This window comes from Podarcis erhardii (assembly GCF_964252035.2).
Source record: "Podarcis erhardii genome assembly, chromosome: 2".
In the NCBI taxonomy this organism is placed as follows: Eukaryota; Metazoa; Chordata; class Lepidosauria; order Squamata; family Lacertidae; genus Podarcis; species Podarcis erhardii.
In genome coordinates this window covers 121,556,075-121,575,092 of record NC_138498.1, presented here as the reverse complement: position 1 = coordinate 121,575,092, position 19,018 = coordinate 121,556,075, and the positions used below count along the sequence as shown (strand labels likewise).

The following is a 19,018-nucleotide window of genomic DNA, read 5'->3' as shown; positions in this document are numbered from 1 at the left end:
CTTCCCAATCCCTTACGCCCTCCTAAATAGTATGAGTAAAACATTTTGTTTTGCAAATGAAAACTATAGTGTGGTACTTACTTACAATGATCAAGTCTTCTCCTGGTTCTTCTCTGACACTCCCAGCTGAGCTTTTGAAAGCTTTCTTGACTAAATCACTAGCACTCCCAACGGGTTTACAGGTTACAAACAGCAGTTCACAGCTAGATGTAAATAAGATGTTGATCCAACACTTGACATGCTTCTTGTTCTTTCTTTTTGAAGAGTGAGGCTGGCAGTTCTAACCACATAATTTACATCTTCCTGGGAGTTATGGCAGGTGAGGGAAGGCAAGGGAAGCTGCTGAGGGAGCAAACATGATTCTGGACTCTGTGGAAGTTTAGCCTTCAAGGAAAGAGCTGAACCACGCTTGTTCACATGAGGGGTTCCTCATTTAATGGGCTGCACTAGCAACTGGGGGAAGCTAGCAAACAATATAAAATAGGGTGGTCATATTTCAAAAAGTGAAAATCCGGGCACAAAAATTGTTGAGCTCTTTTTCTTTTGGGCCAAAGTTTTTGAGCTATTTTTAAGGAAAATAACCCTCAACAACACTGCTGACACGGGTTGCCGTACATTCGGATTTTCCCGGACATTTTTTTTCCCTTCTCTCCTCAATTTTTGCCCAGACACTGCTTCCAACTGCAGTATTCCGGCTATGTCCAGGATATAGAGTGCAAAAGAGAAGAAGGAAGGTTGAAGAAGGGTAATGGGGAAGTCAGAGGTACAGAAATGAGAGAGGTTTGGAGGAAAATGCTGTTGATTTGGTTTGTCTCCTGCTGAAATGGGAGACTCCAAGCTGGGAGGGAGAAGAACATCTTACTGACTTTTGATGGTTAATAATAATTTTGTACCCTACCCATCTAACTGGACTGTCCCAGCCACCCTGGGTGGCTTCCAACATATATAAAAAGCATCAAAAAACATTGCAAGTTAATAATAATAATAATGTTATTTATTAGGAGGACCCTACCTTCTCCATGAAGGGACGCAGGTGGCGCTGTGGGTTAAAGCCTCAGCGCCTAGGACTTGCCGATCGAAAGGTCGGCGGTTCGAATCCCTGCGGCGGGGTGCGCTCCCGCTGCTCGGTCCCAGCGCCTGCCAACCTAGCAGTTCGAAAGCACCCCCGGGTGCAAGTAGATAAATAGGGACCGCTTACTGGCGGGAAGGTAAACGGCGTTTCCGTGTGCGGCTCTGGCTCGCCAGATGCAGCGATGTCACGCTGGCCACGTGACCCGGAAGTGTCTCCGGACAGCGCTGGCCCCCGGCCTCTTAAGTGAGATGGGCGCACAACCCCAGAGTCTGTCAAGACTGGCCCGTACGGGCAGGGGTACCTTTACCTTTACCTTTACCTTCTCCATATTCCCACACCTCTTTCCCTTTTGCTCTTAAAATCCACTCTTATGAATGCCTGCGAGGCCCGTCCCCAGGATCCATGTCCCCCTCTCCCAGTCTGGGGAGTCAAGTCCTCTGTGCCAGATTCCCATTCAGTCCCAGATTCACCCCAGCCCAGCCCCCTAAGACCCTTTTCATGGTCTTCCAATTCCAGCTCCCTAGCCTTCCCCCCACACTTTCAGAGGACTCATTGTAGATCAGAGAAAGGAGAAGAAGGCTGCTCAAGGAGCAAACATGCTTTCTGAAAGTGTGGCCTTCAAGGAAACGGTTGAGCCACAACCCGACATGTCGTTCAAATCATTTAATTCCCATTTAATCGGCCGTGCCAGCACTTGGGGGAAGCTAGTCAGGAATATGAAAAGATAACCCAGGGTGTAGAGGGCAAAAGAGGGATGATATCCCTTCCACTCTTAGAATCCAGTTCAGTTCATTTTAACCCTTAGCATCAAGCAGAAAAATAAAGTATTTTTGTCATGCTGTAGCTCTATTTAAATCCATGGGACTTAAAAACAATCCTGTGGTGCCTTAAAAGACCAGCCAATTTATTCTGGCAGAAGCTTTTGTGGCCTATATTCAACAGAAGTGTGAAATGCTACCCTCAGTTATATGTATACTCAAGTTTTGGGGCAGAAGGGTTGCCAGTTGAATAAAGGAATGAAATACAGAAAAGTATATATGGTGGTAATTATTTTGTTCACAGTGTTTATTCATACAGAGATTAACTTATCCCACTGATGCCAAAGAGACCAAAATTGGACTACCTCTAGATCTAATAATCTTTCAAACGGTATTTTTCACTGGAAAGTGAACAGTTGGAAGAATATATTTTTTGAGCGCAAGGACCCATTTGTCATCTGAAAGCAAGACTGGTGTAGATCATCTGAAAGATCTGTGTAGATCTGTGTAGATCTGTGCTCCAGCACAAATCTCAAAACAATCACATGAAATTAAAAAAAAAGTGAAATGTATTGGAAGTTCATATAAGGACAGTTACAGATAGGTAGCCGTGTTGGTCTGCCATAGTACAGGCCAGACCTTACGCCAAAGAATAAACGGACATAAATCGGACATCAGGAATCACAAGACAGAGAAACCAGTAGGAGAACACTTCAATCTCCCAGGACATTCTATACAAGATCTCAAAGTAGCTGTTTTACTACAAAGGAATTTCAGAAATAGACTGGAAAGAGAAGCTGCTGAATTACAACTTATCACCAAACTTAAAACCATGGAGAAACCTGGTCTGAACAAAGACCTTGGATTCTTATCTCATTATACATGACAAAGCCATTTTTCACCTTCTCACCCCTTGCTTTTTCCTGTAAGACCTATTGCAGTCATTAAGAGTCGTCCACAGGCTCATCACAGCTATCTGCCAATCACCCATTCCCACCACCCTTCTGAGTAATACCCCTCCCCACCTTCTCACTATATAGAAGGGTCTGGAAACTTCTGTTTCAGTGTATCTGAAGAAGTGTGCATGCACACGAAAGCTCATACCAAGAACTGACTTAGTTGGTCTTTAAGGTGCTACTGGAAGGAATTTGTTTTGTTTTGTTCATATAAGGATGTAGCGTTGCATCAAAGGGCATCTAAAGAAGAGTCTGGCAAGTGGTCACCGTCCCTGTACTGAAAGAAAGGTCACCCAGCCCCTAAATCGCCAAACTACTTGGGGAAGGGGGGGGGGGAACCCTCCCTGAAACTGTCAAGATAACAAACAATCCTGGGGTGGAATCAGCAGGGCTCCCTATCGGGTCCAGTAAACAACCTCAGCTGTGTGGTTTTCTAAGGGTTAAGGAGAACTGAAGTGGCTTCCTAGAGAGGAAGGAACTTGGAGAGAAGGGAAGGGAGCGGAGTCCTCCAGGGCAATACATGCCCCCCCCCACTCCATAGTCCTTCCTGCCTGGCTTTGAACTTGGGGGTGGGAGACCATCTGGGATTTGGTAAGTCGACCCCCAATCTATGTTGTGCATTGGGGGGGAGGGTGCAGCTGATCCATCCAGGGGATCCCCAAGCCCGCCAATCAGGGAGCGCAGATTCTCTCCCCGCAAAGCCAAATTTTGAAACGTTGGGAGAGGCTGCAAAGCAGGTCCGAAACATTTAGCTGACCTAAGCAGAATAAAAAAATTCCTTCCAGTAGCACCTTAAAGACCAACTGAGTTTTGGAACTCTTGCCAAGCTTGGTGGTTCCTGATAGAGTTGTCCAATACAAGGAGTTCCTCCTTTATTAGAAAATAAAAAAATTCCTTCCAGTAGCACCTTAAAGACCAACTGAGTTAGTTCTTGGTATGAGCTTTCGTGTGCATGCACACTTCTTCAGATACCAATAATCCGTATCTGAAGAAGTGTGCATGCACACGAAAGCTCATACCTAGAACTAACTCAGTTGGTCTTTAAGGTGCTACTGGAAGGAATTTTTTTATTTTGTTTTGACCATGGCAGACCAACACGGCTACCTATCTGTAACTCCTTTATTAGCTTCTGTTTAGAGTAGAGAACGCTGATCAGATGTTTGAGCAGCTTCTTAGAGAAAGTGCTGCATAGTTTTCTTGCATATTCAGTGGGATACGTGGATTGTAGAGGGTTCTTAATTCTAAGACCCTTGGGTATAATGTCCAGGTTCTTGCATTTAGTAAGAAAGAAGATATCAGTCTGTACCTGTGCAAGTTTCTTGGTGAGGTTGATGGACTTCCATTTCATGCGGCTCAATGTGGTGCCTTCCATAGTTCCAGTTACAGATAGGTAGCCGGGTTGGTCTGCCATGGTCAAAACAAAATAAAAAATTTTTTATTTTAAGGTGCTACTGGAAGGAATTTTTTTATTTTGTTTTGACCATGGCAGACCAACACGGCTACCTATCTGTAACTGACCTAAGCAGAATGCATTTTCAATTGCTCCCTATTGGTGAGGACCAGATCCAAGACAGACGGTTCCCTTGTTTCTGCTTCCAGGATCTGGGAAATAGGGTTGTCTGCATGGCAACGAACCTTAAATAGTAGTAGTAGTAGTAGTAGTAATTATTATTATTATTATTATTATTATTATTATTATTATTTATTTGTACCCCGCCCATCTGACTGGGTTTCCCCAGCCACTCTGGGCGGCTTCCAACAAAAATTAAAAACACATTAAAATGTCACACATTAAAAGCTTTCCTGAACAGGGCTGCCTTCAGATGTCATCTTCTAAATGTCAGGTAGTTGTTTATCTCTTTGACATCTGATGGGAGGGCGTTCCACAGGGCGGGCGCCACTACCGAGAAGGCCCTCTGCCTGGTTCCCTGTAGCTTTGCTTCTCACAATAAGGGAACCGCCAGAAGGCCTTCGGCGCTGGACCTCAGTGTCCGGGCAGAACGATGGGGGTGGAGATGCTCCTTCAGGTATACTGGGCCGAGGCCGTTTAGGGCTTTAAAGGTCAACACCAACACTTTGAATTGTGCTCGGAAACGTACTGGGAACCAGTGTAGGTCTTTCAAGACTGGTGTTATGTGGTCCCGGCGGCCACTTCCAGTCACCAGTCTAGCAGCCACATTCTTTATTAGTTGTAGTTTCCAGGTCACCTTCAAAGGCAGCCCCACGTAGAGCGCATTGCAGTAGTCCAAGCGGGAGATAACCAGAGCATGCACCACTCTGGCGAGACAGTCTGCGGGCAGGGAGGGTCTTAGCCTGCGTACCAGGTGGAGCTGGTAGACAGCTGCCCTGGATGCAGAATTGACCTGCGCCTCCATGGACAGCTGTGAGTCCAAAATGACTCCCAAGCTGCACACCTGGTCCTTCATTCTTAGCATAGGCTGAGTTCCAAGAGGTATCAGAGGTAAGGAGTTATTTAGCACCCACCCACGAATTACTCCATAAAGGTGCTTGCAGAAAGCAGCTTCTTTCTGATCTCAGGCCAGCAGGAAATTGGCATTCTTGTTTCTAGGATGAAATGTGCACTAAATGAGAGGAGGAGGAGGAGGAGGCAGAGGAGGAGACTGCAGCTCTTTAGGACCCCAAAGGATTACTAAGTATTGGCTAGTTTCCAAATGCAGCTGCGGCTTCCTTCATAATTTCAATATACAGAGAGGCAGGGAGGAACCAAAGTAATACCTCTGATATTTCAGTTCTGTTTCAGTTCTCAAGTGAGATCGTCTCACAGGCTGAGGAAGCGGCTGCAAGTCTCAAATGGAAGAATGCTGGGGCTCAGTAGTGGTCCATGGCCCATAGTTTGAGAACTGCTGGCTTAGAAGGCGGCTTGTATAATTTGCTTCATAACTTTCTTTCCAGGAGGGCTACTGCATCAGTATAATCAGGCCCTGGTTAGGGATGCGAGTGGCACTGTGGTCTAAACCGCTGAGCCTCTTGGGCAGTTCAAATCCTCGTGACGGGGTGAGTTCCCATTGCTCTGTCCCAGCTCCTGCCAACATAGCAGTTCAAAAGCACAGCAGTGCAAGTAGATAAATAGGTACCGCTCTGGCGGGAAGGTTAAGCGGCGTTTCCGTGTGCTCTGGTTTCCGTCACGGTGTCCCATTGTGCCAGAAGCAGTTTAGTCACGCTGGCCACATGACCCAGAAAGCTGTCTATGTTTAAACGCCAGCTCCCTCAGCCTGAAAGTGGAGATGAGCACCACAACCCCATAGTCGAATTTGACTGGACATAATAATAATAATAATAATAATAACAACAACAACAACAACAACAATATTTTAATAAATATTATTTAAAAATTATTATTATTATTATTATTATTATTATTATTATTATTTATACCCCGCCCATCTGGCTGGGCTTCCCCAGCCACTCTGGGCGGCTTCCAACAAAATATTAAAATACAGTAATGCATCAAACATTAAAAGCTTCCCTAAACAGGGCTGCCTTCAGATGTCTTCTAAAAGTCTCTTTGACATCTGGTGGGAGGGCGTTCCACAGGGCGGGCGCCACTACTGAGAAGGCCCTCTGCCTGGTTCCCTGTAACTTGGCTTCTCGCAGTGAGGGAACCGCCAGAAGGCCCTCGGAGCTGGACCTCAGCGTCCGGGCAGAACGATGGGGGTGGGGATGCTCCTTCAGGTATACTGGACCGAGGCCTTAACCCTCCAGGGGTTCTTTACCTATTTTTAACTATTGAGACCCATCCACCTTTGCTCAGGGAACATTCTTCCTATTCTGAAAATGAAGCAATTTTACAGAAGAACAATATCTTGGCCTTCTAGGACTTGCTAGCACCTCTCATTAGGACAGACAGAAATTGGCAGAAGAGCAAAGGAGTTCCTGTGAACCTCTTGGAGACTTCCTGGGAGCACCGATGAAGGAGGAAGATTCCAGAAGACTTGAAGCAGGAAGTGGCCGGGATGCCATCGAGACTGGGAGCAGTAGAGGATTCTGGGAGAACACAGGGACGAAGGACACCCTCATCTCGTACGTTCAGCCCCAGTGTTTCAGGCATTTCCTTTACCAGGAGGCCAAAGGCCCTCGGGAGGTTTGCAGCCAACTCCACCATCTTTGCCATCAGTGGCTAAAGCCAAACCAACACACAAAGAAGGAGATCCTGGACCTAGTGATCCTGGAGCAGTTCCTGACTGTTCTTCCACAAGAGATGGAGAGCTGGGTGAGGGAATGTGGAGCGGAGACCAGCTCCCAGGCGATGGCCCTGGTTGAAGGTTTCCTCCTGAGCCAGGCAGAGGAGAAAAAGCAGGAAAACTGGCAGGTGAGTGCTGCAATCTAGAAAGCACCAAGAACTTCAAATGTGATGGAGGGTACCTCAAAATTCGCTAGTAATTGCAACATTTTTTGAAAGCTTCCAAGGAAGGATATACAATAATCCTTAAGGTTTCTGCTTCTTGTAATGCCTTTTATATTTTTTCTCCCCATTCCATGTTTTGAATTTTTATTGCCGTTTCAGGGGAAGGTTCTGTTTGCAGAGATGAGCTCTGATTTCTCTGATAATGAGAGGACTCCATTGGACACCAGAAAGCACCCACTGGGTAAGCATTGCAGAAACAGATCCCAGTTTGCCTTCCGTGTTTAATTGCAAAATACTTCCATGGGCTCCTTTAGTGTTTAGAGCAGAAGGTAATTTTCTCCAGCCTTTTCCGTAGCTCAAAACAACATTTCCCTGTTTTTAAATGTGGGGACACGCATGTTGAGTTGCGGACAAAAGCCCAAAGTGGGAGAGATGCATTTCCACACTCCTGAAATATAATATTGGAATAAAAAACTCAACAGATGAGACTATTTCTAAAGCCTGTTTGTAGTTAGACATGCAATGCTTAACCTCTGAGACAAACTTTCCATCAACTTTGTATTTCACAGGTGATGGGATGATGCTGGAAAGATCTCTTCAGCCATATTCTCTTCACAAAGGAGGGGAATCGGCTTCTGTGGTACCAGATCAGGTAGTGGGGCAAATCAGTGGGGGGGGGGGGGAGGCTGGGGGCAGCCAGATTGCCTCTGTTCTCTCCGCTCTAAGCCAGAATCAATTTTCTTTCACTTTCCTTCTTTGAAATGTGACCTGAACAAAAGCTTTGAAGGCCACTCAAGGAAACTTTAAATCCTGAGAATAAGGAACAGCTACCATGTGGGTGGTGCTAAACCACAGAGCCTAGGACTTGCCGATCAGAAGATCGGCGGTTCGAATCCCCACGATGGGGTGAGCTCCCGTTGCTCGGTCCCAGCTCCTGCCAACCTAGCAGTTTCAAAGCACAGCAAAGTGCAAGTAGATAAATAGGTACCGCTCCAGCGGGAAGGTAAATGGTGTTTCCGTGCGCTGCTCTGGTTCGCCAGAAGCGGCTTAGTCATGCTGGCCACATGACCCGGAAGCTGTACGCCAGCTCCCTCGGCCAGTAAAGCGAGATGAGCGCTGCAACCCCAGAGTCATCCGCGACTGGAGCTAACGGTCAGGGGTCCCTTCACCTTCACCTCACCTTAACTATCCTTTTGGATGCAGCTAGAATTGTTTCTTAATAGTAGCAGTGCTACGTATGAATTTAAATAACACTTAATGCTAAGGTAAGCTTCTAAACAGTTGACAAAGCAGTTGACAGAAATGAAGCAATTCCGTTGAAACATTAAAATAAACAATCATAATTAAATTGTGCAAAAAAAAAAAGTTATGCCATTAAAGCAACACAACAATTTATAGGCAATGGACAACCTAGTAATGAGCTGTTTCTGAGGTGGAAATATTTCCTTTTTCTTTTAGGGTACAGCATCCTTCGAGGATGTGGCTGTGCATTTCACAGATGAGGAGTGGGTGCTGCTGGATCCTGACCAGAGAGCTCTGCATAAGGAAGTCATGGAGGAGACCTGTAGGATCATGGCCTCTCTCAGTAAGGCTGTCTGTTTTATCTCTCTTATGAAAGTGAGGTGTTTATAGGTGCGATGGACATACAACCTTGTGCTGGAATTCAGCAGCAGCACCTACGGCATCTGGTATTCTAACACCTCTGCAGTTAACCTCAAATGGAAGATGGTATATTGTTTTGTCTCTGAATATGATTCCTCCAGTTTCCCCCTTCTAAACAAAATCAAATCCATTTATTGTGAGGACCATGCCTGTGCACAAAAATCAACACTAAAATCAGTAGTTAAAAATATTAAAATTCATTACATACTATGCCAACAAAACCTGTGCCAACTACTTGGTGGAGATCACTGATCCCACCCTTCGGAGAGCTTTCACCATGGCACGGTTTCAAACATTGCCAACTGCTTATCTGACCGGTAGATACACCAAAACCCCAGTTGAACATCGTTTATGTCCTTGCCTTATGAAAATTAAAGAGGATCTTACACATTATTTCCTCTATTGCCCCATTTACTCGGGCTTTAGAGGCGCATTGCTGCAAATTATACCCACCAGTCCTGAAGATAGAGTAAAATTTTTGTTAGTTGATGCAAACCCACGCATTACCCATGTGGTAGCGGTCTTTGTGATGAAGGCCATGAAAGCCAGGGAAAGATTTATGAACGACAATGTAATGACCCCTTCATCGTCTGTTTAACTCGCTGTTCGTTTTCCCTCCCCTTCTAAACAATTAGCAAAGTGGTTTTGACTGCTCTAACCATTGGTCAGTCTTGCCCAGTGTTGTCTCCTCTGGCTGACAGCATCCCTCCAAAGGTCCATGCCAGCACATTGAACAGTTCCATCTAAGATCCATTAGATGAGCAAGGGGAACTGGATCTGGCTGGTGAGGCGGATAGTTCCCTGCCCTATGCATAAGCCAACTTTGACAGGTGGTCACACATATCTGTCCATCAATCTTCTGATGACATTATGACATCAGGGGGCAATTAGAAAGGGGGTGATGCAAAACCCCCTTGAAGGCCAGCTTTCAGCGCCAGTCAGCTGATCAGTGCGGAAAATCCTTTCACATTTACCTGAGGGTTTCTAAAACACCCTAATGCAGCTGATCTTAGTTTGGGCAGATCAGCTGATCAGTGCAGAGAAGGGAGCTGTTGGGATTCTGTCCTCGGCCCAGGAAAGTATAAAGACAAGGGAAAGTTTCTTACCGTCCTTTTTTATTTCAATCTTTACAGAGAGGCTATAGAACCCAGCCTCTTAGATAATGGCGTTGTCCTGAGTGAATCTCCACTCCCGTCTCTCCCACTTCCTCATTCGTCACTTCTACGGGTGCTGCCACGTGCCCTCTGTCTTTGAGCTCTTTGCTCTCCTACTTTTAAGGCTCGCCGGGTTCTGGGAGTTGGTGGGTCTGGAATGCTTTCTAATGCCAACGTGTCAGCTGGGTGTTGTTCCAGCTATCCCACGATTTCCCAGCTTTTCCCCTCATTTGCCTCTGAGCTGCTACCTCCCTCAAACCCCTGTTGCAAATCTATACTATCTCCCTCTTCCTCCCCCCTGGAAGGGTCAGGATGGGGAGGTGGTTTCCACCATTTCCCCTCTGTCCAGTCCCTGACAGGAGCCTTACTTGCATTTTAAGCAGCCAGCTGGTTGTGGGCAGTCACATATTTTCTTCTCCACACTAGAAGTCATAGCTCTGGAGCTAACAGCCTCTGGGTCCACTTTAGGAGCCCTGCTAGAAAGATCTGCCTCACATCAAAGTCCCTTCAGTTTTTCCATTTTTTACAACTGTTCCTTGGCATTGCTCAATATTTTGGAACTCTGTTTCATCCTAAGGCTCTAATCAGTTTTCTGTCTTCATTGCAGAAGGTGATGAATTGGAAACCAAGAATAAAGGAGACCACGATAATGTCTACGCAGTGAGAGAGCAGAATGTAAATTTGGAGAGTGGAGAGAGATTCAGCCAGAGGTCCCAACAAAATATGGACAGTGGGAAGAAACAGTATCAGTGCTTGGAATGTGGGAAAAACTTTAGCAGGAAGTCAAATCTCACTAGGCATGAAATAATTCATTCAGAAGAGAAACCGTATCAATGCTTCGACTGTGGTAAGAGCTTTAAAAGAAGCACGGACTTCCTTAAACACCAAACATTTCACACAGGGGTAAAACCTTATCAGTGCTTGGAATGCGGAAAGTGCTTAAGTCGAAACAACCGTCTCGCTTCCCATCAAAGAATTCATACAGGGGAGAGACCATATCCGTGCCTGGAATGTGGGAAGAGCTTCAGTATGAGTGACAGCCTGACTACACATCAAAGGATTCATACAGGGGAGAAACCATATCAGTGCTTGGAATGTGGAAAGAGCTTCAATTTAAAGCATAATCTCTCTTCCCACCAGACACTTCACACAGGGGAAAAGCCATTTCAGTGCTTGGATTGCGGAAAGAGCTTCTCTCGGAACGACCGTCTCACTTTCCATCGAAGAATTCATACAGGGGAGAAACCCTATCAGTGCTTGGAATGTGGGAAGAGCTTCAGTTTAAAGGTAAACCTCACTTCCCATCAAACACTTCACACGGGGGAAAAGCCGTATCAGTGCTTGGAATGTGGAAAGAGCTTCAGGTTGAAGCAAACTCTCGCTTCCCACCAGACGCTTCACACGGGGGAAAAGCCGTATCAGTGCTTGGAATGTGGGAAGAGCTTCAGGTTGAAGCAAATTCTCGCTTCCCATCAAACGCTTCACACAGGGGAGAGACCATTTCAGTGCTTGGAATGCGGAAAGCGCTTCAGCCGGAGCTACCATCTCACGGCTCATCAAAGAATTCATAACGGAGAGAAGCCGTATCAGTGCTTGGAATGTGGACAGAGCTTCAGTCAGAGGGCCTATCTCACTTCCCATCAAGCAAAGCATGATGGAATCAAACTATGAAAGGAATAAATGCTGGCAAGTCATAGGTCAGGACAGGGCTGTGTTGCATGGTGTCCATCTGAGTGCATAGGTGTGTCCAGCTCTCACATATATCTCAGTGCCTTTGGTATGGAGTTCTGCTCTTCCCATAAATAACCTCTACCAGCAAGGCTACAGCATCTCTCTCAGTCCTTCTTTTCGTCCATTTCCAGCAAGGCATGAAGAAGGGTATTCCATTGGAGCTTTGAGCTACCCAACCAATGAAAATCTGGGATTTAAGTACAGTGGTACCTCAGGTTACAGACGCTTCAGGTTACAGACTCCGCTAACCCAGAAATAGTACCTCGGGTTAAGAACTTTGCTTCAGGATGAGAACAGAAATCGTGTGGCGGCGGCACAGCGGCAGCAGGAGGCCCCATTAGCTAAAGTGGTGCGTCAGCTTAAGAACAGTTTCAGGTTAAGAACGGACCTCCAGAACGAATTAAGTTCTTAACCTGAAGTACCACTGTACTATTTTGGGCCAGTGTATCCTTACGAGAAAGGGAAGGGGACTCCCTGCATGAGAGAGGGTCATAATGCCTTTATTTCATTATACCATTGTTTCCTACAAGTCCCTCTAGGTTTACTATTCTGTCCATATTTCTAAGTTTGAAGTTGAAAGGAGATGCCCCTGGTTAGAAATGACAGAATGGTTATCTTTCCTGCTTCCTGTATTTTTCCTGTTTCTTGAGTTTTCCTTTGGAGAACGATAATATTGACCCTGGAGATCTCTATTCTTTCTTTTGATAGGAAAGATACAGTGCTGTATAGGGAAGCTCTTAAATGTGTAATGTTTTATTATCCTTTATATATGTTATATATATCCTATTATATGTTGGAAGCCACCCAGAGTGGTTGGGGCAACCCAATCAGATGGACGGGCTATAAATAATAATAAAAACTGTTATTATTATTATTATTATTATTATTATTATTATTATTATTATTTGCTAGTAATTAAACATTGCTGGCAACACACATTTAGTGTGCATTTACCCTAAACTTCCAGGACCCATCACAGGTCACGATTTGTAGAGATGATTTATATCATGATAGCTGTACATTTCCCAGAACGAATCCTCACTGAATTCAATGTAATCTACAGATAATTATGTCCAGAATTGCAGGCTGAATAGGCTAGTCGCAGGACTTTTAACAAAGTACCCATCCAATTCTAGGACTATGGGAAAAGAATTCCCCCAGGACCCACCTTATTTACTCCTATGTCTTATTTCCAGAAAGTGAAATAAAATAGAAACATATTTAATGGACTGGGACCTGGGAGATCAGGGTTAAAATCTAGTGGAGGCACAAGCTGTTTTGGAGTTGTAGTCCACTTGGTCAGATGAATCATTCTTGACAATCCATGAAAGACTATTCAGTACTGTGTTATCCTTCTATTTATTGATACCCTGCCTTTCCCCCTTATGGGACTCAAGGCAGTTTGTTGATAAGAACAAGAACGGCTAAAAAAGAAAAGAACAATCTTTTCTTTAAAACAATTGTTAAACCATAAAAAATAACGACAGCAAGAACAGCACAGCACCAGCCCTTTCATTCAAAGCAGTCAGTTCTCCAAAGTGTCAGAACAAGAAAGTTTTCACCTGCTGGACGAAGGGAGTTGACCTTTTTGAGTGTTTGGAGGGTTCTACTTGCTTCTCTCTCCCCAATCCCAACCCCACAAATGTCCCTACAGCTGTTAGAATCCAGCTCAGTTCATTTTAAACCATAGGATCCAGAGGAATGAATAAAATTACAGTGGAACCTTGATTGTTGAACGCAATCCGTTCCAGAAGACCGTTAGACTTCTGAACCGTTTGACAACCAAGGCGCAATTGCCGGTCGGCAAATTCCTTTTTTAAAATGGAGAAATGCGCCTTGGAAGCCGTTCAACTTCTGAGGCGCATTCGGAAACGGAAGCATTCGCTTCCGGGTTGTTGGCGTTTGGGTTCCGAATTGTTTGGCTTCCGAAGTGTTTGACAACTGAGGTTCCACCATATTTTGACATGCTGCAGCGCCACTGAAATCCAAAGCATTCCAAATTGAGGTGTTCGGGAACCAAGGTTTGAGACTCGTGTGTGTGTGTGTGTGTGTGTGTGTGTGTGTGTGTGATGTTTTGGAGCTATTTTTAAGGAAATTCACCAAAATCTAGACGTCTGACATGGATTGCTAGATTTTCCTGGACATTTGAGCAATTTCCGCCCGTACACTGTTCCGACAGTCGTATTCCAACTATGTCCGGAAAATTCCAGACATATGGCAACCCTATTATGTATACACATGGTTTGGGGCAGAAGGGTTGTAAAATACAGAAAAGCACATTTGGGGACATGATGGTATGGTGATAAGGTAAAGGTAAAAGATAAAGGACCCTTGAACAGATAAAGTGACAGGTCAGGGTCTAATCCATACTCACACAAAACCCAGCTGCTGATGCCACTGATACACTGGTATTGGAAAATCGAGATTAATTTGCCCCATTTATGTCAATGGCACTAAAATGTGATTGACTTCCTCTCAATTCAATCTGATCAGTTATTAGAAGCAGCCCAGCCCTTTGGGACAAGAAATCTGAAGCCTGAGAACCTGGGGTGTCACTCGGACTATGAGCACACCCTGCATTTAAAGCACATATCCCCCCCCCCCATCCGAAATATGGGAACTGTAGTTTACCCCTCACAGGCACAACATCCGACACCCTCCAGAAACTACGCTTCCCGGGTAAAAATGCACTCTGAATGTATTTGGCGTGTGCCCAAAGCTCCCCTGCGTGGGTCAGAGCATGATCCACCCCCTTTGAGAGGCACAAAGGGAGCTGATCCTGCTCCTTGGCCTTCCCTCTCCACCTGGTTTTCTCAACAGGCAACGTCAAGGTTTGAACCCTGGAGCTTCTGAATGGGAAGGATTTTCCCTTCCAGCTGCTGCTGAGCTACAGGCAGTCTTCCTGCATAGCTTTCTAAGTGTTAAGGGGAACTGAACTGGTCTCCTAGAGAGGAAGGGAAGGGGGTGGAGTCCTCCAGGGCAATGCATCACCCCCCCCCCTCCAAAATCCTTCCTGCCTGGCTTTGGATTTGGGGGGTGGGAGGTGTGAAGGTGGCCTCTGGCTCTCCCAAGATCCCATCAAGGGGCCCTTCTGAGATTTGGTAAGTCAACCCCCCCCTATATTGTGCATTTTGGGGGAGAGTCCAAGTCTTCTTTGGGGGAGGGTGCAGATGATCCATCCAGGGGACACCCCCCAAGTAAGGAGCTCAGATTCTGTCCCTCTGCAAAGTCAAGAAGCTCCCTACTGTTATAGGACTTCTAAGGTCTCACATATAATAAATCATAGATTCATAAATTTACAAGGCAAACCTACATAAGTATATAAACTACCTATATAGTACAGGAGAGCAATCCTGAAACCATTCTGACTCTCTCCCAAATTGACCTCAAATGTTTCCCTGCAAGGAGGAAGGAAATGGGAAAGCCTTCCCATTGTCTCTTTGCTCACAAATCCTGTCTTAAGGGCATATCTGTGTATGAATAGGGTGTGAGCCTGTGACCTGGATTTAGGAACAATTTACCATCACAAAAGAATGGCCAGGATGCCCAGGTAAAAGCAATCAGTGACCATTATCAGGTATCCTGGCAGACAGGTTTTTCTGCTGTAGACATCCAGTGATGTTTGTATGATGTTTTGGGGGATGGTCTTGAGCTGCAGGGGAGTCAATTTTCAAATGTCTATATAAGAGTTTGAACACCATTGTTCTAGGTTCCTCCCCTCCCTCCCTGCGTGGGGTGAGCGGGGGGGGGGGGGGACCTGCTGCAACAGTTTAATAAAGATCATGCTTACTATCTGCTTTGCTTCTCAGACATCACCTTGCCAACAAAGGTCCGTATAGTGAAAGCTATGGTTTTCCCAGTAGTGATGTATGGAAGTGAGAGCTGGACCATAAAGAAGGCTGATCGCCGAAGAATTGATGCTTTTGAACTATGGTGCTGGAGGAGACTCTTGAGAGTCCCATGGACTGCAAGAAGATCAAACTTCTCCATTCTGAAGGAAATCAGCCCTGAGTGCTCACTGGAAGGACAGATTGTGAAGCTGAGGCTCCAGTACTTTGGCCACCTCATGAGAAGAGAAGACTCCCTGGAAAAGACCCTGATGTTGGGAAAGATGGAGGGCGCAAGGAGAAGGGGGCGACAGAGGACGAGATGGTTGGATAGTGTTTTCAAGGTTACCAGCATGAGTCTGACCAAACTGCGGGAGGCATTGGAGGACAGGAGTGCCTGGCATGCTCTGGTCCATGGGGTCACAAAGTGTCGGACACGACTAAACAACAACAACAACATTCTCTGGTTGACCTCTTATTTTCTTCTACTGATAGAGAACCTATTTAAGGACTCTATATGGGCTATTAGATACCCCATAAAGGAAAGGGAGCAGTATAGTGGTACCTCGGTTACAAACACCTCGGGTTACAAACACTTCAGGTTACAGACTCCGCTAACTTGGAAGTAGTACCTCGGGTTAAGAACTTTACCTCTGGATGAGAACAGAAATCGCGCGGCGGTGGCGTGACAGCAGCAGGAGGCCCCATTAGCTAAAGTGGTACCTCAGGTTAAGAATGGTTTCAGGTTAAGAACGTACCTCTGAAACAAATTAAGTTCGTAACCAGAAGTACCACTGTATTTTTCTTATATCACTGCATTTAAGGTTCCTTTCCCACATTAGTTAGGCAATGGTCACTTGCATGTGCTCATTCAGATATGCAACACATGCAGAGGGGAAGATGGAATGGAAAACACTGCTGAGAATGGACAAGCGGTCTTTTAAGCAAATGATCAAATGCAGGTGACAACCTGTCTGAAAGTAAACAAAGCTGTTGAATGGGGACAGGAGTGCATGTAACAGAGGCAGTCTGGCCAACACACTGGGCAGTTTTAAGCATATTAACACAGGTTTCCAGTTTTCATTTCTCACAAGCTGAGGAGGGGGAATAATGAGGCTGCGAGACCCACATGCAGGGATGCTGAGGCTCAGTAGAGGTCCAATTCTATGAGAACTGCTGGCTTAGAAGGTGGCCTGAACATTTAGTTTATTAACTATCCTTTCAGAAGGACTATTGCATCACTATAATCCGGCCCTGGTTACTAGTTGGACTCATCCACCCTTGCTCGGGGAACATTATTCTTCTCTGACAGTGTAGCAGTTTTACAATAGAACAATGTCTTGGCTTTGCAGGATTCAATGGATGAAAAGGACACCCTCACCTCAGAAGTCCAGCGCCAGCAGTTCAGACAATTCTGCTACCGGGAGGCTGAGGGTCCCTGAGATGCCTGCAGCCGACTTTACAATCTCTGCCATCGGTGGCTGAAATCAGAACAACACTCAAAGAGTGAGATATTGGACCTGGTGATCCTGGAGCAGTTCCTGACTGTCCTTCCATCAGAGATGGAGAGCTGGGTGAGGGAATGTGGAGCAGAGACCAGTTCCCAGGCGGTGGCCCTGGCCGAAGGTTTCCTCTTAAACCGGGCAGAGGAGAAGAACCAGGAAAGGCCGCAGATGAGAGTGGCAACCATCAAAATCTCTTGGCAACCATCAAAAATTTCACCTGTGGAAAACACCATTGAAGTGCTTGGAATGCGGAGACTATTTTGACAAGGTCAAGTCTCATTTTGCACCAGAGAGTTCACGCTAGGAAGAAACCATTTAACAATTTGTCAAGAGCTTCAGTCAGAGCTCCCATCAAAGAAGCAACAGCAGGGCGGAACCATATCAATGGTTGGAATGTGGCGACAACGTTTTGAACCAAAGAATTCACATAAGGGGGAAACCGTATAAATATCTACAGAGTATAGAGAGCTTTGCCTGGGACCTGGAATGACCCTGTTGTGCAAATAATAAATAAATAAAACACCATTTCACTTTTCTGATTTTGACACATTTTTGCATAAATGCAAAACCTGGCGTCTCCAGACTAGGTGAAAGGAGCAGAAAGCCTAGAGGGCCCTTTGTTGTTGTTGTTGTTTAGTAGTTTAGTCATCTAGAGGGCCCTTAGCAACCCTCTTAACAACGGAAGGGGAGCAACGAGTCCAAGCTGCCCAGAGAGCCCTTAGCAACCCCTTTTAACAACGGAAGGGGAGCAACGAGTCCAAGCTGCCCAGAGAACCCTTAGCAACCCCTCTTAACAACGGAAGGGGAGCAACGAGTCCACGATGCCCAGAGAGCCCTTAGCAACCCCTTTTAACAACGGAAGGGGAGCAACGAGTCCACGCTGCCCAGAGAGCCCTTAGAAACCTCTCTTAACAACGGATGGGGAGCAACGAGTCCACGCTGCCCAGAGAGCCCTTAGCAACCCCTTTTAACAACGGAAGGGGAGCAACGAGTCCACGCTGCCCAGAGAGCCCTTAGAAACCCCTCTTAACAACGGAAGGGGAGCAACGAGTCCAACGTTGCCCAGAGAGCCCTTAGCAACCCCTTTTAACAACGGAAGGGGAGCAACGAGTCCACGCTGCCCAGAGAGCCCTTAGCAACCCCTTTTAACAACGGAAGGGGAGCAACGAGTCCACGCTGCCCAGAGAGCCCTTAGCAACCCCTCTTAACAACGGAAGGGGAGCAACGAGTCCACGCTGCCCAGAGAGCCCTTAGCAAACCCTCTTAACAACGGAAGGGGAGCAACGAGTCCACGCTGCCCAGAGAGCCCTTAGAAACCCCTCTTAACAACCGAGGAGGAAGCCGGGAGCAACGAGTTCTGGCCAGAGAGCCCTTAGCAATCCTTCTTAATGAGACAGTCTGAGCCTCAAGGAGCAGGGAGGGCGGAAAAATCGAACTAAGCACAACACACACACCCCGAAAAAAAATGGGGCGGGTGTGTGTGGAGACGGTTGCAGGGCAAAAATAAGGCAGTGCCCCAGAGATGACTAACTGAGCAAGGGAGCAAGTGTGGGTTGGCGGTTAGAGAATGTAGCAGGAACCCCCCCCCCAATCATTCTGTTTGTACAAACTTCACACACACACACACACTCACACACTACATACGCTACGCTTCTGTTATAAATTCATAGAAAATCAACCATACATCGGATTTACACTGTTCCACTTTTAATTTTACTCCATGAAGGAAGGACTACAAAATGGGGAAGGTTTGATACAGGGCAGGCATAATCCCTTCACCATCCCAGCACATCCTCAGGAGCCCTGCCCAGTTGCTATGCCAACCCTGATGGTCTCAGACAGAAGACCATCAAGATCACAAAGAACTTGCATATGGGAGTGGATTCAGCAGGGACTGGAACAAAGGACAATAATCAGCTCTTCCCTCTGGGGGCAGGAAACTGCAAACTCCCCTCTGTCACCTGGAAAGTACTCATGGGGAGGGGGA

The 19,018-nt window shown here is 46.1% G+C and overlaps 1 protein-coding gene across 1 annotated transcript; it reads left to right on the top strand.

Annotated features, from left to right (window-relative positions):
* Positions 1–3,252: 3,252 nt before the first annotated feature.
* On the top strand, positions 3,253–11,948 carry LOC309336778 (uncharacterized protein). Its single transcript, XM_081853097.1, has 6 exons — positions 3,253–3,377; positions 6,623–7,116; positions 7,312–7,393; positions 7,722–7,804; positions 8,611–8,737; positions 10,576–11,948. Exons 2-6 carry the CDS (start codon positions 6,715–6,717, stop codon positions 11,637–11,639), a joined length of 1,758 nt encoding a protein of 585 aa, XP_081709223.1. The 5' UTR covers positions 3,253–3,377; positions 6,623–6,714; the 3' UTR covers positions 11,640–11,948.
* The last annotated feature ends 7,070 nt before the right edge of the window (positions 11,949–19,018 follow it).